The sequence below is a fragment of the Biomphalaria glabrata genome, chromosome 7, assembly GCF_947242115.1.
Source record: "Biomphalaria glabrata chromosome 7, xgBioGlab47.1, whole genome shotgun sequence".
Taxonomy (NCBI): Eukaryota; Metazoa; Mollusca; class Gastropoda; family Planorbidae; genus Biomphalaria; species Biomphalaria glabrata.
The window spans coordinates 1416995-1440007 of record NC_074717.1 but is presented as its reverse complement, the minus strand read 5'-3'; the positions used below and the strand labels follow the sequence as shown (position 1 = coordinate 1440007).

The window sequence follows — 23013 nt, the reverse complement described above, 5'->3', positions numbered from 1 at the left end:
AAGATAAGAATCGAAGCTGACACTAGACTATCATTGTTCTTATACGTTCTGTTACAGCTTAGTGGCTAAGCATGTCGGCCTTCCAACACGAGGACACGTAGACTCAGTATCACAGAGGCTTCTTCCAAGATACTTCCTGCTTCTCCCAGTGGTCAGCAAAAATGGTTGGACCATTACGCACAGAGCATGCTATAAACAACAAATTTTCGATAAATAAAAATAATTCATACAACTATTTCCAAACGCACAAATTTATTGTTGTTAGTCTAGATTTATTAAAAGTTGATTGTATGATTGATTCAAAATAGTAGATGTAATTTATTTGCTCAAGCTAGCTGCATACTTAAGGTTAAAAAATATTAGCGTTACTTATTATATATTTAGTGAAAGTTTAATGTTTTCCTGGTTTCTAAATTGAGAATAAAAATATTTTATTTCATTAAAAAATTACTTTTTTTTTACATGCTTCGGATGTTCCTTCAGAGTTGAAGATAATCTACTTCCTAGTATCTTGCTGCCTACGTCGCATAATGTGCATCTTCTGGAGGGGGGGCGAAGGCTCGGTGGCTGAGCGGCAACGCTCTTGGCCTCCGAACCGTTCGAATCCTGGTGAAGACTGGGATTTTTAATTTCGGAATCTATGGGCGCCTCTGAGCCCACCCAGCTCTAATGGGTACCTGACATTAGTTGTGGAAAAGTAAAGGCGGTTGATCGTTGCGCTGGCCACATGACACCCTCGTTAGCCGTAGGCAACATAAACAGATGACCTTAACATTATCTGCCCTACAGAGCACAAGGATTGAAAGTGGAACTCTGGGGTGGGGGGGGGTCATGTCTTCAACTAGGACGTTTTAAAACTAGCCAATATGCACAGCATCAATGCTCATCTTACACTACTGAGAAGACTTTGCTGGCTTGGACATGTCACCGACATGCCCAATGGAAGAATCCCTAAAGACATCCTATACGCTGAGCTTGCAGAGGGAGTCAGACTCAAGGGCCGCCCAAGACTAACCTACAGAGATGCCTGCAAGCGAGACATGAGAGCCACGGGCATCGCCAAAGTATGTGGGAGGAGATAGCCCAAGACCGGACAGCATGGAGACTGACTGTACGTGCTGGTACGAACTTCGCCGAGAGCAAAAGAAACGAAGCTGCATCAGTCAAGAGAAAGAAAAAGAAAGCTGCCCTGTCAACTAGCCCTAAGTCAGATGCATATACATGCACGAACTGTGGCAAACTCTGTCGTTCCAGAATTGGCTTGATCAGTCACGCCACATTCTGCTCCGTCTAAAGACGAAACCAAAACCATTGACTCATCTGGGCGCATTCATTGTCTTCCGCGACAGAAGGAGCCGTATACTTTCTAGTCCAAACCTCCAGCAGGACGACGGGGGATGGCAGAAAGTATGGTTTGAATCCTGACCATCGAAACAACCAAACGTCAATTCTGCGCGCACACCGCACAACCAGGCAGACCTGTATTTTTTATCATTAAAGCTTTGTTTTGGGAAGCGTGGTCGAAAGGCTAAGTACGCTTGAACATGGCTTGGCTACCTATAAAGAGGGCTCGTGGTTCGACATTCTACTTAAGCAGAGTTGTGTTAACCTTTTCCCATATACCTCTCCACCCACTGGTCCACAAATTAGATTAGCCCATATCTATCTGAGAATGCTATAAGCTGAAAGTGGCACTATAAGCTATAATTTTTTTTTTCAAGTTTGTGATTTAACCTATTGAATCTTTCTTTTCAACCAAAAGCAAACTACATGTATTGTGTATTATGTATTTTGCGTGTTCTGGGAAAATCATTCGACAAAAAGTTAAACATATTATAGAAATATCAATGTCAAAACAATATCTTCATGCGTCGTCATGCCTGATTAAACATTAGGATTTTTAGGATTGACTAGAATAAAAAAAAAATGTCATTTAATATATATCGTAATTCGATTCTTAGCAATACTTTCGTTTGTTGTAGTTCTTGTAATAATAACTCAGGGACTTGAACCGGAGACAATCAGCAAATTCACGATCACACTGGCAGACTGTGTAAGCACACCAGTTCAAGCTTGCTTTAAGAAAAGAATAATAAGAAATATATAGGTACGCCCATGGCAGTACTTAGGATAAGCTAATTTATTCATTGTATGATTATTCCTAGAAATGGAGGATTGAAGGCTGTACCGGCCACATGATACCCTCGTTAACTTAGTAAGCAATTTGTATATGATCTTAACCCTTTCTCTCCTAACTGACGATACCAACGTTGATTCCATCAGAATGTGGTAAATAATTATGGAAAGTAAGAGTTAAAGATCGCTGATCATATTTATCTAATTATGTTCTGGTTGAATTTAAAAACAAGCGCGCAAGGCATCCTCTTATTCATTAATTATTTAACAACAGAATAAAAGATCGTCAGCAATCATTAAATTGAATGAATCATAAACCATAAATCGAATAAGATTTTAAAATGCATGTCCCAGAACAGGGGCGTAGCTAGGAATTTTCCATCGTTTGGGGGCCCGGGAGCTTGACCTATTTGGGGGCCCCTGCATTTTGCGTTATATATAATTTTTAATGTAAAAAACATTCATTTGGGGGCCCCTCTCAAGTGGGGCCCGGGGGGATTTTCAAATTCTCCCCCCTCCTCCCCCCACCCTAGCTACGCCACTGTCCCAGAAGCTAAGAAACAGCTGACTGTAAAATTGCATGATCCACAAACGATTGACGTTACATTAGGTAATTCCATTATTACTCCAAACACTATTGACCTAAGGAAGAGTAGTTCATTTCATTATTAGTCCCTCTAAGTTCCACTAACCATTGACCTAATGAACCATTGGTCTTTCAATTATTATTCAGACTAACTATTGACCTAAGGAAGAGTAGATCATTTCATTATTAGTCCCTCTAAGTTCCAATAACCATGGACCTAATGAATCATAGGTCTTTCAATTATTATTCAGACAAACTACTGACCTAATGACCTACAGAATTTTACAACTTTAATCCCACAAACCTCTAGATTAAGGAACACGCATATCTTTGCATTACTTTGTCCCTAGAGTGTTAAGTGCATTTAGAGATCATGTAATGAAATGCCTTTATGTCCAACTTAGGGCCCACTCAATTCTTATTCGTCAATATGAGGCACATTTCTTATTCAAGATGCTAGGACAAAATCGTACATATGTTCCTTCTTCCAGGGAGCCATTAGAAAATGGAATGGGTTGCCTGAATCAGCCATGGAAACCAACGACTTAGCAGAGCTCAAGTCACTGATTAGCATGCATGAATAAATTAACATATAAAAAGCGTAGAACGTAATTTTCTTCTGCTGTCAAGCAACGACTGTAATCTCTAAGATAAGATAAGATAAGATAAGATAAGATAAGATAACTCGTACTATGCATCTACTGATTACATGGAAGTAATACTTACGATAGTAACAGCTGCAATGCCCCCTCCTACACCAGACGTGATAGTGAACGAAGTAGGCGAACCAGTAATATATGCATCGGACGTTACCATAGCAGGAGTCATGTATCTGGCAACATCTGAAAAAGGGAAAGAAACTGTTAATTTATCTGGCAACATCTGAACAAGGGAAAGAAACTGTTAATTTATCTGGCAACATCTGAACAAGGGAAAGAACTGTTAATTTATCTGGCAACATCTGAACAAGGGAAAGAACTGTTAATTTGTCTGGCAACATCTGAACAAGGGAAAGAACTGTTAATTTGTCTGGCAACATCTTAACAAAGGAAAGAAACTGTTAATTTATCTGGCAACATCTGAACAAGGGAAAGAATCGCTAATTTATCTGGCAACATCTGAACAAAGGAAAGGAACTGTTATGTTAGACTCTCAGATTAATGTTTTTACGTTTTCTTATGGGCATGTCAAACTCATGTCAATGGGGGCATAGTGGTTAAGTGGTTAAGCGTTTAAGCGCTTGGCTTCCGAACCTGGGGCCTTGGGTTCAAATCTCGGTGAAGACTAGGATTTTTAATTTCGGGATTCCTAGGGTGCCCCTGAGTCCTGAGGTGCATGATTAAGGACGTTGGCGACCTTAGTTACTGCCCCTATGCGGCAGTGTGCATGGCCTATGCTTGTGTCACCATTGAGGACGAGGAAAAACCTGCCTCAGCAATCACCACCATAGTTTGCAAAATAGTTTCCTGCTGGGCAGGAGTGGGTTGATGCGCATTTTCGTTAAATTTCCAGTATTGAAATGACCATTTTTCGCGGCGTAATCCTCCACTAGCACACCAGGGAACAGGCTAGTTTAGGGGTTCTCAACCTGTGGGTCGCGACCCCCTTGTGGGTCAATTGACGATAAGACCATCGAAAATATGTGTTGTATTTGTTTACTCTTCTATTGCTGTATGTGAGTGTCGGGGGGAGGGAGTCGCGGCAGAGTGGGGAATTGTAAAAAGGGGTCGACGAGAATAAAAGGTTGAGAACCGCTGGGCTAGTTAGAACCTAGCTCGTGGACGACAACCAGTCCGCCCGACGCAGCCCGCGAAGACCGCGCCAGTCAGTCAAGCCTCTGCCCAAAGTGAGACCCGCGAATCCCCCGGGAGCTAGGAGTTCCCAGCCAACCCTCAAGTTGGTGTCTAGCGCTGTCCGCTTTTCGGAGATTCCGTTAGGTCTCTTACTAACCGTTTCCCCGGGACCCCACGGGGAGGGGGGGGGGGCTGGACATAACCCCTTTGATGTCATTTTACATTCGCTGCCTACTCATTCATCAGTACTGAGCAACCAGTACCATTGTACCATTGGCCACCCTAGGAGAGCGGGGTGTTCAAGCGACGACCACGATGAGGCGGTACTGGAACGCGACGGCTCCTGAGTCCAGCCAACTCGGGTACCTGACTTTACCTGGGAAAAGTAAGGACGGTTGGTCGTTGTGCCGGCCACATGACACCCTGCTAGTTAACCGTTGGCCGAAGAAACGGATCACCTTAACATCATCTGACCCATAGATCTCTTAAGCTCTGAAAGCCTTACCTTACAGTACAGCTGTACGTGCTTAAATCTATATAGTCATATATATGGCTCCGTCTGTCTCGGAAGACAATGGATGCGACCATATGAGTCAATGGCTTTGGTTTCGCCTTTAGACGGGAAAGAATCTGATGTGGATAATCAAGCAAAGGGGCGTAATAACATATGGGTGAACTCTCAACAAAATCCAGGGGCGTAACTAGGGATTTAGGGGCCCGGGGGGATCGACCTCTTTGGGGGCCCCTTGCATTTGTCATGTCATATGTCATTCGACATATGACATGAGATAATGTACGCAAAAATATATAAGCCCCAAATCAAATTGGTTCAGTATATCAGTAAACTTAACAAAAAGTAATCATCAAGACTCTTTTAATGAATAATACCGTTGTTTATTAGTTAAATAATGCACAAGTGACAAATCTAAATTGATGTCGCTTCACGTCGTGCATTCTGTGCAGCAAAGACATCTATAACATCAACTACATCGATACTTTCTAGTATTTGTGACTTCACTGACATTAAAACCATGATAAGCCTTTCTTGCGTCATTGTGCTCCTGAGATACTTTTTGATGAGCTTGAGCTTTGAGAATGATCTCTCACATGACGTAATGGAAGTGGCCTGAGTTAGCGGTATTCGGAGGAGGTTGCAAAGTCTGAGCACACGTAATTCCCATAAGAAGCCTGTTTCCTTAATATGTCTATTGGTGATTGTATTACTGTTTGTTGATGAAAAGTGCTCGTGCATCAATGACATCATTGAAAAAGCGATTTTCCAATTATTTCATCATACAAACAGGAAAAGTAGCACAGTTTGTCACAAGCGTGTCTTCTAACAGGTGTCTTGGTTCAAGAAGAAACCCAAAGGTATCCATTTTCTTTCCAGCCTTTGGAATCTGCCCTTCATCTCCATATGAAATCTGTCCAGCACTTCTGTCGCAACACGTTTGAATTGCAGTTGTATTGACAGTCCTACATTAGAACTCAACTTCCCATCAAGTCTTTTCTTTCATATGGTTGTTTTGATTACAGGGAATCCATAGTATTCACTACCTTCTTTTGCTTTTTCGATGGATTGGGTTTTTGTCAGTTTCTCATCATTTCGCAGAAAGCATGATAGGGTACTAATTTCTTTAGCAGATTCCCGTATATGCAGTTCAGACTTTTGTAGTTTCTTCCGAACTATATTAATTGGGCACAGGAGCTTTGACCAGAATTCTAGATAGGCAAAAAATTCGTAATTTTCCACTGCATGAAGAAGATTCTGTGCTAATATTATATGGCATTACGTCATTGTTGGTTGTTTATGTTTTGTGCGAAAACAAAAGGATTCAGAGTATACAAAAGTGGGAAAGATCCATATCTCGTTATGCTCGAGTATAGAAATACTCCGATAAGTGGACTGCCGTATTCACCATCACAACTGCTGACGAGTAGAAGACTCAGGGAATCATTCCAACTGATCACAAACTATTGAAACCATTGGTAGCTGAAAATGCAGAGACATTACTCAGTGCATTACTCAACGAACGAAAGATAAAAAGCAAAGTGAAATACGATGCAAAAGCAAGACTACCTAAAGATTATTCTGTCGGAGAGTTCGTCTAGGTCAAACATGGCAGAAAGCAGTTGTCATAAAAAACATTCAGCACCCAGATCTTACATCATAAAGACAAACAATGGAATAACATACAGAAGAAATCAACGCTTTTTAAATAAGAGTTTCGATGAAAACATCTCTGGGTACTATGATACCGATGAAGACAAAGAACTGCAAACTGTTGCAACAAACGAAACAGACAGTTATAGACCAACGTCTAGAGAACTTGTTCAGTCAAGACAACCAGAAGTGGACGAATTGTTAAAGTTCCTAGTAGACAGTGCCGGTCGCAGTGGGCGCCGCGCTTTCATAGGCCCCGCGCTAATTCCAAGTCTATATTATTAAATTAAACAATTATAACGTATATAAAATAACAGGGTTTTCGCGACCTCCTGATTTTTCAGGGCCTCCAGGAAATCTCATGAAAAGGCTAAATATACAATAAAGTCCTGAACTTTTTTGAATTTTTTCAAATCTCCTGAAGTATAGACGAAATTGACGTTTTGGGGTGCCAATAAATAAAAAGTGGCATTGCGAGCTTTCATTTGATAAAAATTTATTGCAAAGACGAAAGTAGGCCTATTTTCTAATTCAAAAAAAAAAAAAATAATTTTGACATTATGCTTATCCCTACCCAGACTAGGCCCCGCGCGATCCGTTTCGCATAGGGCCCCGCAAATGCTATTAAGAACTTTAAAAGGAAGGGTGTGATAATAACTTCAATAGGAAGGATGTATTAATATTATATGATATTACGTCATTATTTTTTGTTTATGTTTTGTGCGAAAGCAAAAGGATTAGATCATTAGATGTAAATAAAAAGAGAGAGTTTTCATTGGATTGAGGAAAGATGAATAAAGGGGTAATAACTCGAGTGTGAAGTTTAATTCTGAAATTATAGACGCCAAACCCGAATAATGGACAATTTTAGCATTGTTAAGAATAACTTTTATTTATACTCGATTCTGTAAATTTTGCTTCAAGGTTAATTAGTGTAGCCATATAATACTCGCCATTTAGATCTATTATTAGTAAAGGTAACAAGATACCTGGAATTCGCTGTATATCATGCAGTTTTATTCGTGGTTACAAAGTTTAAAATGAGTTTCAATTCCAATATTTAAAAATCAATCTCTGAGGTAAAAATATTTATAAAATATCTAGGATTAGTCTTTGTGATAAATTTAATCCATAAATGTTGATTAAAAAAAGACACCCGTTGACACTATTTGTCAATCAAATATATTAATTTATGTATTTACAAATAAATTTCGGACACCCATTTGGGGGCCCGGGGGGATTTTAAAATTCTCCCCCCCCCCCCATCCCCCCCCCCCTTAGTTACGCCACTGACAAAATCTCATTCATCAAAATTATCCTCCTTAGCTCAATGACTCAATGACTATAAACAAAGTAAGATGGTAGCCACTTCAAATCCACAGACTTTTCAATATCAGTGATCTCCCCTTTATTAAAAAAATTTCAACTTACATATTACGGTACCATATGTGTTGTTACAAAACACATTTCTGTGAATGGCAGTTATCAGCAAAGCAATTTTGACCACTAAGTTGACCGCTGTATTATTTATATTTATTTCTAGACTCGACCACGACATGTAAATAAAAGCAAGATGGTAGCCGATTCACGTCTGCAAAATTATTAATATCCGTAATCTCCCTTTTATTTCAAAAATGCAAAGCACACTTTGAGAATTACAGCAATGAGCAAAGCAGTGGCGTAGCTAGGAATTCGCCTTCATTTTGGGAGCCCGGGGGGGGGGGGCTTATCTCTATAGGGAACCTGCATTTTGAAATTCGACATCATGACATGAGATAATGGCGTAATATTTAATATTTAATGTAAAAAAAAATTTGAAGACTCATTTGAGGGCCTTCTGTAGTGGGGCCTGTGGGGGGGGGGATTTTCTAATTCTCCCCTCCCCACCCCCCACCATAGCTACGCACTGGAGCACCTACTTGTCGACGTCATCCACCGCTCGGCCTCGGCCACCAGCCCCACAGTAACATCCGTATCCATTGTACGTCAGGCAGGAAGGCCCCAACGTCTGGTCCATTTGGTAGCACATCAAAACGAGGCTACGTCGCTGTATGTGGTGACCAAGATGGCTGATATTTGTCCAGTTGGTGTAACTCCCTACCAAAAACAAAAAGGGTTTAAAAAAAAACAGCAACAAAAGTTATTACAAGAAAGTAGGATATTGTTTACAAATCTTGAGTGGTGCCCCAATGGTCCAAGAGACTAAGGGATACGTGAATGTGGTGAAGGTGGGATATTATCTTATTATACCGAGTATTCTTATTCTTACATATAATATATATATAATAGCGAAGACTGGAATTTTCAATTACGTTATCTTTGGGGCGCCTCTGAGTCCATCCTACCTGACATTAGTTGGGGAAAAATTACAGGCGGTTCTTCGATGTGCTGGCCACTTGACACCATCGTAAACTGCGGGCCAAAGACACATATTTCCTTTGTATTATTTCCCCTTTACATCGCGATAGACTTTTTAAAATTATTAATTCACTATTGAGAGTATGGCGGAATAGGTTTTTTCAACTAGCAACAAAATTTAAAGTTTTTAAAGCAGTGGTTCTCACCACAATTTTGTATGGCTCTGAGACCTGGGTGCTATACAGAGGGCTTTTAAGGCTCTTCAAACGCTCCAATAAAAGGTGCCTTCGCTCCATGATGGTCACAAGCTGGCAAGACTACATCACAAATAACTATCTTCTGCTGGAGGCCGGTGTGGACAATACAGAAGCACTAATTTCCATTCGACAGCTCCTCTGGGTCGGACACCTATTCCGCATGGGAAAACATCGGCTGCCTAAGGCGACCTTCTTTGAGGAGCTTAAAGGAGGACGACAGAGGTGCTCTCCCGTAAGCGCCATATCACCTCGGGCGCCATTTTGCCCTCTCTGGCATAGAGGAAAGTATCTGGCAGCAGATGGGATCTGAAAGAGACAGTTGGAGAGCTCTCACAAAGACACATATTTCAGACCCAAAGAAAAGCCCTAATTGTAGACAGGCGCAGAAGACGAAAAGAAAATTTAAACAGACCTCCATCGGACAACGGCTTTGTCAGCACGAGATGAGGAAAAATATGCAGGTCACAACTGGGTTTGTGTAGTCATATCAGATATTGCATTCATCCTCAATTTTCGGAATTCAAGATATTTCCAGTATTGATCTTATTTAAATGAGGTTTTCTTAAATGTTGGCGTTGATAAAATATATATCTTTCTCTATGTCAGGCTTAGTTTAACTCTTTCTCTCCGTAATTATTTACCACATTCTGGTGGAATCAACGCTGGTATCGTCAGTTAGGAGAGAAAGAGTTAAGGATGACTTGGCTGAATTTATAAACAGTACACATCTCAGAAAAAGTCAGAGCATTAATGTTCTCTAAATAGACGTTTTATGTAGGTAATTTTTATTTTATATATAATATATGTATACAACATAACATAATATTTTCGTACCAGATTGAAATAATTTAAATATTCCAGGTTAAAACACGGAAATATACTGACCTGTGGTCAATCCTGTACTTATACCAGGTGTGACTGAGTAAGACTGCTGACCTGTGGTCATTGCTGTAGTAACATAAGTGTCCAAACAAATCATAAAAAGTAGAGACTGCAGCGCCCTCATGATGTTTGTGTAAAACTGCCTGAAAAAGTTTCGCAATTTTAATGTTATATTTTGTGTGTGAAGTTACATCATATTTCTTAGAACTCTTTTGAATTGTTAGTTGTTTGTTTTTAATTGATTTCGAGTATTTATCAGCGTTGGACTAGCCTGGTTCTATTTTTAATCTTCGTTCAAAGCTTTTCCTAGAAACACCCCGTAACCACCCTGGTGGTATCGAATGAGCTGAGAGTCGCATGGAAAATGTATGTCCCCATTATGTAGTGCAGGGGTTCTCAACCTGTGGGTCGCGACACCCTTGGGGGTCGATTGACCATTTGCCAGGGGTCGCCTAAGACCATCGAAAAAATGGATTGTTTTTGTCTATTCTTCTATTGCTGTGTGTGTTTGCGAGGGGGGGGGGGTCGCGGCAGAGTGGGGGATTGTAAAAAGGGGTCGCCGAGCATAAAAGGTTGAGAACCGCTGATGTAGTGGGACAGCAAGAATTAATTTCACTTCGTTTCACCTGTAAATAATTACCGTAAAACACTTGATTTCAAATAGTAATATTCTAGTCTCTATTAACCTTTTTTTATTCACCCAAGCTCGTCACTTAATCTGTTAGAACGATGGGTCACCATATATCCACAGATAGCAGTATTCCATTCCTTCCATTTACTAGAACAAGTCTCTTCCAAAGATAGGCCCTTTCTATCCCTTAAGGTAATCCCAAGCTTCCCTTGTCTGGCTCTCTTATGCTGAATAGGTGACAGAGCTTTGCGAGAGCAGGTTGTCCTATTATAAGAATATAAATAACCTGCTTCCGTTTTTGTTCCTAATTTAATTATAAACATTTAGTTAGATCAAAAGAACTGAGCAGAGTTGAATTATTCCAACGAGGGACAATGCAAAACAAGTTCTTTAGAGTCTACCTTTGACATTGTGCCAAAAAAAACAACATATAATTATTACTGTATTTTTTTTACAAAAGCTTTATATATTCCTTTATTCCTTCTTTATAATATACTTGTTTTGTTTTTTATTTGTTTTTGTTTTTCTTTTGTGGCACTAGAGGGCCTCGCTAAATTATTCTCTGGCCACGTACATGTAGGTCCTGTGCCGCCACTAACTACACAGTTATTTGTTTTACAAGTTTCGGATGTTCCTTCAGAGTTGAAGATAGTTTACTTCCTAGTCCAAACCTCCCGCAGGACGACGGGGGATGGGAGCGGGTAGGATTTGAACCCTCGACCATCGATAAATCCGAACGACAATCCAGAGCGCAAACCGCACGACCAGGCAGCCATTTATTTTATTCAACTGGCCCCTGCTATATAGAAGGCCATACACAAACGACATGCTTCGTTACATTCAAGAATAGCATTTAAGACCTATGTTGGCGAGGCCGTTTCTCAAATTTTTTTTTTTTTTACAATAACTATTGATTAGGTCATTAAATCATTTATTACATAATAAGCATTGGAAGTAAATGCAATAGGCGCCAGTGGATTAATCAAAGTTACATTACTAAATATGTTAACCCTTTAAGTCCTTTATCTGTACAAGTCTGTGACAAGAGCCATGACGGATTGCGTTATGCTTGGTGTAAATTGCGGGGCCCTGTCAGGCGCGGGGCCCAATTTGGAGCAATGGGTCAAATCAGCCGAAAACCAGCCCCGACTTATTATAAAGACCAGCATTGTGATAAATTTGTATTTGGACTTTTCTCGGAACCCAACGAAAGGGAAGTAATTCACTTTTGTTTACTAATTTACTTCCCTTGAATGTGTTGTTATTGTTTACAAAGTCCATCACTCCCGTTCAAGTGATAGACAGTATCAAGTGAGTTGGCCTCCCTACGTAACGACTATAGTTCGTCCATCGTGGTTCGATGATGACCATTTTGTCATCCAGGGGGCTGAGGGCTTTGAACTGGGGTTTTGTGCCTCCTCATGTGGCTGGTGAGACCTATGTGAGCCCGGAATGTTCGGCCGCACACTAGGCAGATTATTCCAGCTGGAGCTAGTGTCGTGGGCCTTGCTTTTCTTCTCTGGTGTTTAAGGCTCATTTCATAGAACACTTTTTTCATGTGACTGTGGAGCCTTATTTTCGAGACACTCCCGTGCACATATATCGCAAGGTTAAGGTCGCTTTCGCTTTGGTGGTGGAAGAACCAGCCATTTTTTCGTATGGCACGCTTTTCTTCCAGAGTTGAGGCCCATGTTTTTTCGCTTTCCATAGCTTTCTTGGTCACCGTCTCTCTCTCCCAAATCTAGTGCTGTTTAAGGCTATTATCTTCCCAATAGTATGTTTGTTCTTTTTAAACAAAAAAATGTAACAATCAAAACTTTTTTATTAAATATTTAAGTGGAAATGTCAGTTTATTGCATATAACATAAACACTATAGCCTAATAGTGGAGGACGACTTTATAGTCAGTTGGTACAACCACAATATATTAAGTACATTATCAGCACCGTTACATTTAACTATTTAGCGTTAATGGAATTCATTAAATTAAAAAAAAAATGTAATTAAAATCATTGGCGTCGCTAAGGGTGGTGACAGGCGTGAGGACCTCTTGATGAAATTTTATTTTTAAAGCTTATATCAACTCACTCTGTCTGTCTGTCTGTCTGTACCAGTTATTTCTCCCACTCAGATCAAGCGGAAATTTTGACACAATTATTTCTTTACCTGCCAACACAAGAATCAATTTTAAAAAATAATCCATTCGATAATTAACTATTGGTAATACATTATTTTTGTTTTCCTATCTCGAACAAGGGAAAGAAATTGCACTTGACTGAATTGGTGGTATAAGCTGGACTAGTCCCTTATATAGGTCGCCGCTCTAAATTGAAAGAAACAATATACTATCTTCTCCTGTCATAAGCACTTCACTAGCAGAGTGGTTTGCATGTCTGCCCGAGGAGGTGAGAGCCACGAGTGTGAATTCAAGTGGGGCCTATTTTTTTTAAAACCAATTACGGTAAAATCTACCCAGATAACCCTTTTTTTTTCTTCCTCCTCCCCCCCCCCCCCCCCACCGCCCAACCATTTTCCTAACTAGTCCAGACACGTGATAGGATCATAGCGTATCGACAAAGCTAAAAGCATGAAATTGGACAAAACAATAACAATTGGTAAAAATATCTAATCGCACAAATTTATTGTTACTCTAGATCTATTACAATGACTGAATCAAACTCATTGATTTAACTACACCTAATATAAGCTTTGTTTTTGCTTTTAAATGGATTTATTTGTTTATTGCTAGTTAAGCAAGGTGGCTTTTAAAGGTTGTGTTGTGGTAACAATATTTTGCTAACCGCACCGGGTGAAACAACCTTAGCGACGCCACTGAACAAAAATTTGTAGATCAAAAGCCAGAGCTTTTCCAATGTTACTAATTCTTTGTCAATGTATTGTGATAATGCGAGAATTAAACGCCACGTCACTGAAATAATTGACACGGCTGTGACGGCTGTGAACATGAGTTTAACACTTCTTCTTGTCGTAGGACTTGTGGGTTTGGTTCACCAGGTGTTTAGTAGCCCGCAGACACTCGGCAAAAACACGGTCACACTCACAGGCTGTGTGGGCACAGGGAGAGGTGACTGGTGAATCTGAAACAAAAACAAAAATAATTAAAAAATAGTTTTCTAATTTATTGGGAACAAACTCAACTGTTAATTTAAATTTACATATTATAAGATTATATTAGATGGACAGTAAAAACCATTACGGAATGAAATTTCTGTTGTTGTTTTTTCTCACATACATTACGATGCATTTATTTCCCCTTGCTTGAGCTATAAATACACTACTTAATAAATTCGCAGTTCCAGTTCCTGGTCCATTCCTCATCTGCTGTCTACACAATTAGCCATTCTGTTATTAAACTTCATATGATAACTTTATATACGTAAAGGAATTGGCCTAAAAGGTTCAAGCCTTGTACAGATATCATACATGCATGCAGGGGCGTAGCTAGGAATTTTCCATCGTTTGGGGGCCCGAGGGCTTGACCTCTTTGGGGGCCCCTGCATTTTGCGTAATATATAATTTTTAATGTAAAAAATACTCATTAGGGGGACCCTCTCAAGTGGGGCCCGGGGGTATTTTCGAATTCTCCATCCTCCTCCCCCCACCCTAGCTACGCCACTGCATGCATGTCGCGGTTATAAAGGCATGATGAGTTATGCAATTAGTTTTATTAGATAGAATGGTGAACTGGATGGTGAAAAGATGGCCCTGTAGATTTACAGTACCTCCGTTCAAATAAGAACTTCATGGAACCTTCAGGAACCTTCAGGAACCTTCAGGATCCTAGAGGCGTACCGATGATCTCAAAAACGGCTCTAATGATTTTCCTAGAAATTTAACAGTTGATGTTTAACGCTCATAAACGAATTACTAGCTCGTTGGCCACATGGGGAAAACTCTAGTTTATAACTTTATACTTTTTTAAAGTTAAAAAAAAAATGTAAATTTGGCTTGAGTACTAGACCTAGTCTGACGTAGATCTAGATCCAACATCGGTTTTGAAAAAAAACTATCGCGTTCTTAAAAGGACTATCGCTTTTGGGAACTTCCAAATGTAAGACTTTTATTGATTCAAGAATTTAATAAATTAATAATCAGGAAATCATTTGGGGGCCCGGGGATGGACCACTTTTGGGGCCCCTGCATTTTGCGTAATGTTTAATATTTTATGTAAAAAAAAACAATATTGAACACTCATTTGGGGGCCCCTCTCAAGTGGGGACCGGGAGGATTTTCAAATTCACCCCCTGTCCCCACCCTAGCTACACCGCTGATTTATATATAAATAACAAGCTCTGAAATCTAGAGATTGTATATCAATTAATGAACAGGAGCAAAAGGTCGAAAGAATCTTTATCAAAACCAATTGATGTTTCCCAAACAAGTACACTCGGAAAGTACAGCTATGTCACATGTCACAGCACCCAAAACTTTCTGGACATTTGAAAACATATCTGATAGGTGCAACATATTTCTGGACATTTGAAAACCCACATGTTTAGTAGCACGTATTTCTGGACATTTGTAAACCTACCTGATCAGTAGCGCATATTCATGAACATTTGAAAACCTACCTGTACATTGGCAGCTTCCTTCTGGACATTTGACGCTATAGTGGACGAAATAGTCGTACCAGGACTTTTTACACTTATCCTGACCATAACAGGCGTCGTGGGTCTGGCAACACCTGTTTTGAAACAGATTTACAGAACATATTACGTTTTTACAGCAAAGTTTTATTATTGGCTACGAAGGTAGCACCATTTAGCAGAATTGCATTTGTGAAGAGCTTAAACCCTTAAAACAAAAAAAAAAACAAAAAAAAAAAAAACGAAAAAAAAAAAACAAGGAAAAAAAAACAAGAAAAAATGAAAAACAAGAAAAAAAAATAAATAAAAAAAACCCAGAAATACCGAAGAAAAAAAAAAAGAGAAAAAAACAAACAAGAAAAAAAAAATTAAAAAAAAACAAGAAAAAAAAAATAAGAAAAAAAAAACAAGAAGAAAAAAAAAAAAGAAAAAAAAAAAGAAAAAAAAAACAAGAAGAAAAAAAAAAACGAAAAAAAAAAAAAAATAGATAAAAAATAAAAAAAAAACAAGAAAAAAAAAACAAAACAAAATAAAAAATATAAAAAAAACAAGAAAAAAAAAGCGTATTGAGACACTTTATAATACCCCCAAGCCCTTCAAGTCTTCAACCAAGATTTTAACAAGGGCTCACTTAGCATGCTTTCGGAGCATGTAGAATGGCATATAAATAAAGCAACAAAATTATTACGATCATTATAATTATCATAATACGTCTTACTATAAATAGGCTACTCGAAGCATGAGATTTTTAAGCAACCTAACCTAACTAAAATCTGAAAAATAATTTTTAAATTTATTAGTGTCAGTTAGACATAAACATGCAGACCAATGACACAGGAAACGATATACAGAATACTCCAGTGTTTCCATAACTGTGCTCCTCGAGGCCTCGATAGTTGTTCCACGAGCTACTGGAAGAATTAACTAGTAGACCACCACTTCAATTCACCTCACTAAACAAGCAAAATATTTAAGAAATTTAAAAAAAAAGCTTATCTGAAGGGGAAAAAACTCCGTCCTTAAAACTCTATGTACATATAATGTACAAGTTATTTCCCTTATATGATCTCGAACAAAATAATTAATTACCAATAAATGACATCACAGACACCTTCACTGCCCTTAACATCCTTAAGAGGATTCTCGTTGCCTGTCTGTGAGGTCGGTTGTCATTATGCCATCAGCCGATATATAAACAGGCTATATTAATGTTGGGGAGCATACAGCAGTACCAGCCTTCAGCCAGTTCTCAATAATACTCTTCATTATGTTCAGGGCCTTAAAATAGTCTGTGATGTCATTGTCACAATCCCTTAGACCAGGGGTTCTCAGCCTGTGGGTCGCGACCAAGGGGGTCGATTGACCATTTGCCAGGGGTCGTATAACTAAGACCATCGAAACTATGGATGGTTATTATCTATTCTTCTATTGCTGTATGTGTGTGTGTGTGGGGGGGGGGTCGCGGCAGAGTGGGGTATTGTAATAAGGGGTCGCCGAACTTAAAAGGTTGAGAACCGCTGCCTTAGACTCATATCACGAAAGGGCCTATTGTAGTTTTTAGTTAAATTCCACCCTTTGTTGTGGTTGCTGAGAGCCGAAAAGGCAGCATGGAAACCTTCCAACCTTCTTCCGAATCAGAAACGCCCATTAGTAATGAACCATTGCTGAGAAGTACTCCCTTAGAGCACGTGAAAGGAAGCGAGTAGTGAGTTTTAAGGTCGCCCCGCCCCCGTGCAAGGACAACCCTAATGTCGGACACTGAACACTTTTAGGACACGAACCAGTTCTCTATCAAATCCTTGTGCCTCTCGTCCTTCATGCAAAACGCGACATTCATATAGAATGGGGTCCACTGTTTCTACGTTCTCCATGCAGTGGCGGCACCGTGTGTCGTAGTTCTCTCTGAACCGTCCGAAGTAAGCACCTATTGGACAGTGGGCTAGGACGGCCTGTTCCCCACGATAAAGCTTCCGCCACGCATCCTTTCGGCCTGGTCTAAAAATTAAATGAAATCATGGCTTTTATATAGCGCTACTTTCATGCTCAGAGCGCTTTGGTCCAATCTCATTTGTGGACCAGTGGGGGGAGTTGGTATCTAGGAGAAAGTTTTTTTTTACCGTGCTGCCTTTAGGCGCTCAGTAAACACAACTCTGCCAGAGTCGGGTGTCGAGCCTCGAGCCCCCTTCGTAGGTAGCCAAGCCAAGCTAAGTTCAAGCGCACTAAGCCTCTCGACCACGCCTGGCCTGGTCTACTCAACTACCTAGAGCTCACAGCCTTCTCCAATGCAACACTAGCACTACAATGAAGTTTTGTTCCTACCTAACGAAGCTCTACCACCTCTACCAGTGCCAGAGAATGAACATTTCTTCGTTTTTTCACATAAAAATAATTAGGTTGGTCCATGTCTAAAAAAAAAAAGCTGTTTTGCTTTAGAAATGACCTTAAAAGTATTCAAAACAAATTTCGATCCCCCCAAAAAATACACTCTAGTTAACGCTTTTATTTCATATTTTGTTATTTTTTATTATTTTTATTTCTTAACTAATTAATTCTGCTAAATTTTACATTATAACTTTAACAATTTGTTGTTTTTTAATATAAAATCTTTTATGGAGTATAGAATCCAAGATAGGAAGACATTTTATTTTATTTTATTTTCTGACTAAAAAAAAAGATTTTTAAAAAAGTTTACTCAACTTTTTACAAACCTTATATGAACTCACTCTGTCTGTTTGTCTGTCTGGCCAAAAGTTTGTACACGTGATTTCTCCGACACCCAATGTCTGATCAAGAGGAAGTTTTGCACAATTATTTCTTTTACCTGATAACACAAGAATCAATTTAAAAAAAATAACCAACTACTTATTTAAAAATTGGTAATAAATTACTTTGGTATCTCAAACAAGGGAAAGAAATAGTACTCGACTGGTATAAGCTTAGTTAGCCCCCTTTCCAAGGGAAAGAGATAGTACTTGATTGAAGTGGTGGTATAAGCTGAATTGATTGATTTTCGTTCGAGGCTTATTACAAATTTAATGACATGACTGAGCCAAACTAGTTGATACACTTAATATAAGATATTTTTTAAAATTATTTTTTTTTAATTTCTCTTGTTATTTTTTCAATGCTTAAACTGCGATTCGAATTTGGACGTACACACTATAGGTAGAGCAGCTATCTAGTTAACCACCAGATCATAATGATTCGATGTTGAAGCACCAACGTTTAAATCATAATGTGTACCTGTCCACGTCATCCACTGGGGTACCGTGACCACCAGGTCCGCAGAAGCACCCGTAGCCTAGATAGGCCAAGCAGCTGGAGTTCAACGTCTGTTCCATCTGATAACACAACAGGGCTATGCCGCGCTTGTGTATGCTGTGAGCGCCGTGCAGACCTGGCGAAATAGAAGAGTTGTGTCTGCCTAAACTGCACATTAATTAAGGACATTAATAAGCAATGCATTAAAATATTTGTGGTTCAAACTAGGGCTTGTATGAGTGAAGAACCGCACAATTAATAATAATAAAATAATGCGCAAATATGACTCCGAAGCAACCGCTCTGTGAGATTCGCCAATGGGAAGAAAAAACAGTCCACGGAAAATTTCAGGCTTTATTACATGGGGACAACATCGACAAGGCTGCTTCCTTAACATGGCTCAAAGCAGGTCATCTCTACCCTGAAACAGAAGGCTTTGTTACAGCAATACAGGACAGAGTAATCAGGACAAAAAATTACGAGAAGCATATCCTGAAACTCAATATTGTTGACAAATGCCGAAAATGTGGAAATGTGGGTGAGTCAATTGAACACATAATGGCAGGATGTCCAGCCCTATCAGAATCAGCCTACCTAGGTCGCCATAACCAAGTTGCAAAGCTAATACACCAACACTTGGCTTTGACGCACAATTTGATCGGTAAGGACACTCCCCCTTATTATAAACACTCGCCACAAGAGGTTCTCGAGTCTACGGACCATCTACTGTACTGGGATAGGCCTATTCTGACCGACAAAACGGTAGATTTCAATCGCCCTGATTCGCTGCTCACTGATAATAAAAGAAAAAACCGCTACAATTATCGACATCGCCGTACCACTATCTCATAATTTAAGAAAAACTGAGATAGAAAAACAAAGAAAATATGGGAACCTAGGCTTGGAGATTAAGCGTTTATGGACATTGTCCAAAACAACAATATACCCCATTGTTATATCAACCTAAGGGATAATAACAACTGACCTCAAAGGCACATTCAAGGCCCTTTACATTCCTGGGAATATCCTCGTTGCCTGTCATGGGGCGGTACTGCTGCAGACCTGCCACATGACCAGAAAATTTCTGAGTGGAAACTGATAAAAGGACTACAATGAATTTTGTTTCTCTTTAACGAAAATGGACCCTGGCAGCGCCAGAGAATGAATACTAGTTCCTTTCTGGCATAATAAAAATAATATAATTTATATACCGCTGTAAACAAAAAATATATCGGCCCAATATGTCTCAATACTGCAAAATGCATCTCCCTTTTTCTATGAAAAATTAATGATCACTAATTAATTAAATAACTAATTGGTTATTTCTTTTTATTTATGTATTGTCTTTGACAATGGATAATTAGCTTTAACCTGTACAAGATGTGTTCTCTCTCTCTCTTTCTCTCTTTCTCTCTCTGTCTCTCTCTCTCTCTCTTTGTCGCTCTCTCTCTCTTTCTCTCTCTCTCTCTTTCTCTCTGTCTCTCTCTCTCTCTCTTTGTCGCTCTCTCTCTCTCTCTTTCTCTCTCTCTTTCTCTCTCTCTCTCTTTCTCTCTCTTTTTCTCTCTCTCTCTCGCTCTCTCTCTCTTTGTCGCTCTCTCTCTCGCTCTCATACCAATAACAGTAAAAAGAACCACATGTTTACAAAGTCAGTCTGTCTTAATGTATGTCTATATAATTATTTTCACAGACACTAAAAATACTAGTTTATTTCATCCACAATCGAAACAATACATTTTAAAAAAAAATGATTTACCTGAAGTCATTCCCAAAATATTGAAAGAAATGACCAAAAATATTGCCACAATAGCCATAGATACGAAACTCATCTTTGATTCTGTGAAAAAAAAAAAAGCATTTTCAATAAATAAATTATGTGATACATATCGTATCGATACAGGAAATAAAGAAAAGTAAAAGGAATCGATGAGGGTTGATAGAAACAAAATATGTGATGGGGCTTAGTTGCAATCATAGAACGACTTTGTTTCATCTCGTAAAACACGTTTTCGTGTGACTTCTAAAATTCATTCCGGACGATTTTATTATTTCAATAATTAGGTATATTTCATTTTGATCTGAACTTAATTAATTGTTTGATATCAGGTCCCTTCATATGATTTACATGTTACATGTATTTCGATGCATTGACCTAGTTGTGCTATATTAAATTTAAACAGCACTAGTTTGTGTACAAAAGCTGCTCGCCCTAAATAACTGAACTAAAGGAAAAGTATATATGTAATATTTGGTATACAAATTTGGTAGAAATGTATATAAATTTTAGTTCTGGAATATAGAATAATTAAGTTATATTCTTTGTGTCTACTGACTGATGATTATGTATATTAATTTCTGTAAACCTTTCTAATCTGGATTGAAACAGTCTCTTTCTCTCTCTCTATTTTAATCTCTCTCTCTCTCTCTCTCTTTCACTGACTCATTTTATTTCTCCCTCTTTCTTAAAGTATCCTCAGTGCTATTAGAGCATAGAATGAGTTGCCTGAGCTAACCAGTGACTTGGCAGAATTTAGGTCATTGGATAATATGCATGACTGAATGCATGACGTGTGGGACGTAATCATCTTTTTTTTTGCAAGTAACGTCTGTATTATATAAGATAAGATCTGTAACTACCTTTTTTACACTCTCTACCTAGTTCTTACTCTCTCTTTCCCTCTCTCTCTCTCTCTAATATGTTCATATTTTCTTTCTAACTCTTTTCAAATCTCTTTCACTAACTTTTTACTTATTGTCTCCTCAACCATTAATCAATAATAGCTTACTCTCTCTCTCTTTGTTACTCTCTTTTTCTCTCTTTTTCTTTCTCTTTTTCTCTCTCTTTCTTTTTATCTTTCTCTCTCATTCCTTTTCTATCTTTCTATATATATATATATATGTCTTTTTCTCTCTCTCACTCCTTAGCTCTCTCTGTCTCTCTCTTTTACTATTTTTTTTTCTCTCTCTTTCTTTCTATCTTTCTCATTCATTTTCTCTCTTTTTCTCTTTTTCTATACATATCTTTTTCTCACTCTTTTTAGCTCTCTGTATCTCTCTTTCATTAGTACTATCTCTCTCTTTCTCTTTTCTGTCTTACTCTCTTTTTCTCTCTCTCTCTCTCTTTTCTGTCTCTCTTTATTTCTCTCTCTCTTTCTCTCCTTGTCTTCGTCTTTCTCTTCCTCCCTTTTCTCTGTCTCTCTCTCTAACTTTTTCTCCCTCTCTCTCTCTTTCTTTATTTATCTCTCACTCTTTCTCTCTCTCTATCTCTTTCTCTCTCTCTTTCCCTTTCTCTCTCTTTCTCTCTTCCTCTATATTTTTATCTCTCTTGTTCGCTCTCTTTCTTTCTCTCGTTCACTAGTTGTATCTTTCTCTCTGTCTCTCGCTCTTTCTCTCTCTCTCACTTTCTCTTTATTCACCATCTCTCATTAACTCTTTTTGTCTCTGATGACTAACGAATTAAATTAGTTATTTTAACAATGACTTACTCTGTACTAGATGCTGTTCAATTTAACACTGCAAGTTACAGATCTCTAGAGCTGCACACAAATTGTCGTCACAAAACCCAGAGATATTTGCTCATCTACTCTTTCTGAGTGAAACGCTAAAAACAGACAATTCGTCTTTATATAGGTACCCGATGGTAAGACAATACTGAGTTTAGTTTAAAAACATAACAACAAATAAATATTCAGGGTATAATTAGGGATACAATGCAAGGGAGCTGACCTGATAACAAACAGGATATTGTTTCAGGAGAGGTGAAAGTGTTTGAGGCGTGACGACGACCTGCGCTACATTAGACAGTCGAGGAGAAGATATATTTTGAAAACAACATGTGAAAACTCATTTGTACACACATTTGTACACACACTCGTACACACACTTGTACACACATTTGTACACACACTTGTACACACACTTAAACACATTGGACTTCTGTACTACGTTTTAAGGGAGCTCATTTCTTATAGGGACTTAAAAAGAAAAAGAAAATAATAATAATAAGAAGAAGAATCTTTATTATCCAAAATGAAATTTGTCTTTTGTGCATTCTACAAAACTATACACTATAACTATAGACAACCAAAATATACATTCACACCAGACTCACTCATAATTTACATGTGACAAAGTTTATATCAGATTTTTCTATTTAATGATTTGATTGCCAGGGGAACAAAAGAGTGTTTGTGTCTGTTTGTTTTTGCTATCGGTGTCTTGTATCTCTTTTGTGATGGTAAAATCACAAAATCCTGACCCAAAGGGTGATTTTTTTTATTTCTAGAATCTTTTTTATAAATGTTTTTCTCAAACAGCTGCCCAAATGTTTTTTTTTTTTGTT

At 38.6% G+C, this 23013-nt stretch overlaps 2 protein-coding genes across 2 annotated transcripts; both read right to left on the bottom strand.

The window, feature by feature from the left end:
• Positions 1–260: 260 nt before the first annotated feature.
• LOC129927405 (acidic phospholipase A2 E-like) lies at positions 261–10408 on the bottom strand. The gene is made up of 4 exons (XM_056036351.1): positions 10180–10408; positions 8599–8776; positions 3449–3564; positions 261–2076 (listed from the first exon to the last, which is right to left on the bottom strand). Exons 1-4 carry the CDS (start codon positions 10298–10300, stop codon positions 1958–1960), a joined length of 534 nt encoding a protein of 177 aa, XP_055892326.1. The 5' UTR covers positions 10301–10408; the 3' UTR covers positions 261–1957.
• Positions 10409–13330: 2922 nt separating this feature from the next.
• On the bottom strand, positions 13331–22257 carry LOC106076932 (basic phospholipase A2 caudoxin-like). Its single transcript, XM_013237739.2, has 5 exons — positions 22157–22257; positions 20428–20508; positions 18657–18810; positions 15399–15511; positions 13331–13904 (listed from the first exon to the last, which is right to left on the bottom strand). The coding sequence occupies exons 2-5, from the start codon at positions 20498–20500 to the stop codon at positions 13777–13779; spliced, it is 468 nt and encodes a 155-aa protein (XP_013093193.2). The 5' UTR covers positions 20501–20508; positions 22157–22257; the 3' UTR covers positions 13331–13776.
• Between the last annotated feature and the right edge of the window lie 756 nt (positions 22258–23013).

Coding starts and splice junctions, on each gene's coding strand:
- LOC129927405 (XM_056036351.1), bottom strand. CDS start 10,300: ATGAGGGCGCTGCAGTCTCTACTTTTTATGATTTGTTTGGACACTTAT. Junction 3,565..8,598: donor GCGGTGGATGACGTCGACAA/GTAGGTGCTCCA, acceptor TCCCTTTTTCAG/ATGTTGCCAGATACATGACT. Junction 2,077..3,448: donor GCATTGCAGCTGTTACTATC/GTAAGTATTACT, acceptor CTTTTCTTAAAG/CAAGCTTGAACTGGTGTGCT.
- LOC106076932 (XM_013237739.2), bottom strand. CDS start 20,500: ATGAGTTTCGTATCTATGGCTATTGTGGCAATATTTTTGGTCATTTCT. Junction 18,811..20,427: donor TATTTTGGGAATGACTTCAG/GTAAATCATTTT, acceptor CTATTTCGCCAG/GTCTGCACGGCGCTCACAGC. Junction 13,905..15,398: donor AGGAAGCTGCCAATGTACAG/GTAGGTTTTCAA, acceptor TTTTTGTTTCAG/ATTCACCAGTCACCTCTCCC.